We start from the raw sequence: 2,859 nt of genomic DNA, 5'->3' as shown, positions 1-2,859 counted from the left end.
CGACATTCTGGCTACATGTCCAGCCCACTTCAGCCTGTCGTGCTTGATGACTTTTACGATATCAGCATGTTTGTAGTCTTGGTACAGCTGGAAGTTCATGCGCCTGCGCCACCGGTCTCCTACTTGCTTGCCGCCGAAGATAGAACGCAGGATTCTCCGCTCGAAGACCCCAAGTGCTCTCTGGTCAGCCTCCTTTAGCGTCCACGACACGTGACCGTAAAGAGCTACAGGGTATCAAGGTCCTGTACAGCGTGATTTTCGTAGGCGTCCTTAGGCTGCGGGACCTTAGCTGGCTACGAAGACCGTAGAAGGCCCTGTTTGCAGCACTAATCCGCCGTTTCACTTCGCAGCTCACATCGTTGTCGCACGTCACGAGTGTACCAAGATATACAAATTCATCCACCACCTCATATCTTTCTCCATCTATTTCCACCTCCGAAACACCATCACCTGCACTGCCACGCGCTCTGCCAGCGACCAGATACTTGGTCTTGGCAGTGTTGATGGTCAGTCCGATCTTCGCAGCTTCCCGCTGGAAAGGGACGAACGCCTCCTCCACTGAACGACGGTCGATACCAATGATGTCGATGTCTTCAGCGTATCCAAGCAGCATGTGCGATTTAGTGATGAGTGTTCCGTTTCTTTGCACGCCTGCCCTTCGCGCAGCACCCTCCAACGCTATGATGTTGGCCTACCCTAGTACATGTTTTTAAAATAATAATCTGGAGAAAACCTTACCTGTTGAAAAATATTCCAAAAACAAATTGAAATCCAATCAAAGTCACCCCGGTTTACGGTACATAGTGTTTCATCACAAGTTGGCCTTATCAGACACCTTAGGACAGCTGAGGACCTATGGAATGTTAACATCAACCTTAACATGTTAAGATAAACAAATAATTGTCACTGAATCCGCTTTGTAAATGCTTTTCATGAAACATGAGAAAATTTACATTACTATACTGCCCATGATCGCATAAATGTCCCATATGCAAAAACAGCAAGCTCAGAAAACCGCGGAAAAAGTTTGTCCCACGCATAAGGCTACGTGTTTTCATGTTTTCACGAGAAAACTGTATTTCCTCCTGATTTCAAGAACAAAGGTCTGGATGTTAAAGGCTAATGCGATCAGGGGCAGTATAAGAAGGTATAGTAAAATCGATTGCTCGTAGTAAATTACCAAGCGACAATTATAGAACAGAACATCTTTGTTTCAGCTTTCAATCAATATTACAAATCATTCAAATGAAATATTGATTCGCAATTTTCTCTGTGCATACTCCACCAGCAATAGGCAAATACACTCGCGTCCAGACTTGTCGCACACACAAACTGGAAATAATTTAGCGTCAAGCTTAGCGTTCCGCTCGCCACTGATAACCAGTACGCTCACAAACACGACCGTGGTCAGTCACATTCACTGCGAGTCTCTCCGTTTCGAGTACGAGCTTAGAAATGACCAGAAACTGGGGCAAGTGCTGCGGCGATGAGGTCGATATCATCTACTACGATGAACGATACCGGGAAGCATCGATGGAGGTGCTCCGGAAGTCGTTCTTCCTGAACGAGGCCGTCTGCATAGGCTCGGAGGTGAACATGGACCCGCAGGCTCAGAAAGACCTGGAGCAACTCTGTCTGGATGTAGGCCGCAGCGGAGTGTCTCTGTTGGCACGGCACGTGGCCACCGACCGGATCGTGGGAGTTTCGTTCAACGTGCTGCAGGTAGGAAGGTTGATGCCAATGATGATGAGTTGCTTATGGTAATGACTATTCATTTATCTTTGTAGACGCCCAGTGCACCGGGTGACCTCAACTACTTTGAGTCATTCCGCGACGATCATTGCATCTCGCCGAGCTCCAAGAGCCTGATGCAGTACATGATCACGATGGACGCCAAGGTGGATCTGTTTCAGCAGTTTGGAATCGATTGCCTGCTGGAGATCATGTTCCTTGCGACGTTACCCGAAATGGAGGGAAAGGGCGTTGGCACGCAACTGGTCGCGAGCTCAATCGAACTGGCGAAGCTGCTGAAGCAAGGTCAAGCAACGGAAAATCTCCCCCAGGAATCGATTCACAAACGACCCCAGCTAGTGTCGTCACTGTTTACGTCGAGAATCTCGCAGAAGGTGGGCAAAAAGAACAACTTTAAAGAAATCAACGAAGTCCCGCATTCCGAGTTTGTGTTTCGGGGCAAAACGTACAGCGATCGAATCGGACCCGATCATCCGACGTCCGTACTGATGATAAGAGAAATTTAACGTGCTAATTGATAGGAACCACAGCCCAACAGTTACAATAAACGTTTTTTGGCACACGCTTCGCTTCGTAACGCAGATATGGTCTTTGAACAATGGCACAATCAAAATCACTGTACCAGCGTATCCAGCAAAAGGGCTAAACATTAGACAAGAAGCAGCTAAATATCACCTGATAAGCGCGAAATCCGCAAACGAGACGCACAAATGATAAGAAACCACGCGTGAGAAGAAAGCAAGTGTTGCTTGGAAAGAGAAACTTTATCTTGAGTACCTGGGTGTTGAATAGTGGTTCGCAAAACGGCCTCAATTTTGAACTGTCAAAGTGGAACCAATTTACTGTTCGCCAAAAGTAGAAAGTATTGTAATCAATCATTAATCAAGTAATCAATCATTGCGATGTTTGTTTCGCTGGACTAGGAAGAGCTGCAGGATTCCAAAATCAGCCAGGGAATTTATCTGCGACACCGCTGAATGAAACTCTCGCCGCAGTTTTTCATCACCCGTAAAAAAGAAAAACCCCTTCTAACCGCTCGAAACTTGAAAAACACAGCAAAAAATGTAAAAAACTAGACAAAATAAAACCCATACCACTGATTATAAA

At 46.4% G+C, this 2,859-nt stretch overlaps 1 protein-coding gene across 1 annotated transcript; it reads left to right on the top strand.

Moving 5' to 3' along the window:
• The first annotated feature begins 1,366 nt into the window (after positions 1-1,366).
• On the top strand, positions 1,367-2,399 carry LOC6037782. The gene is made up of 2 exons (XM_038265544.1): positions 1,367-1,722; positions 1,788-2,399. Exons 1-2 carry the CDS (start codon positions 1,456-1,458, stop codon positions 2,256-2,258), a joined length of 738 nt encoding a protein of 245 aa, XP_038121472.1. The 5' UTR covers positions 1,367-1,455; the 3' UTR covers positions 2,259-2,399.
• The last annotated feature ends 460 nt before the right edge of the window (positions 2,400-2,859 follow it).

The sequence above is a fragment of the Culex quinquefasciatus genome, chromosome 3 (genome assembly GCF_015732765.1).
Source record: "Culex quinquefasciatus strain JHB chromosome 3, VPISU_Cqui_1.0_pri_paternal, whole genome shotgun sequence".
NCBI lineage: Eukaryota > Metazoa > Arthropoda > Insecta > Diptera > Culicidae > Culex > Culex quinquefasciatus.
The sequence above is the reverse complement of the archived record's forward strand: the minus strand, read 5'-3'. Positions and strand labels throughout refer to the sequence as shown.

Excerpts from the sequence above, each read along its gene's own strand:
- LOC6037782 (XM_038265544.1), top strand. The coding sequence starts at position 1,456 with ATGACCAGAAACTGGGGCAAGTGCTGCGGCGATGAGGTCGATATCATC. Across the intron at positions 1,723-1,787 it reads TTTCGTTCAACGTGCTGCAG|ACGCCCAGTGCACCGGGTGA; the intron begins GTAGGAAGGTTG and ends TTATCTTTGTAG.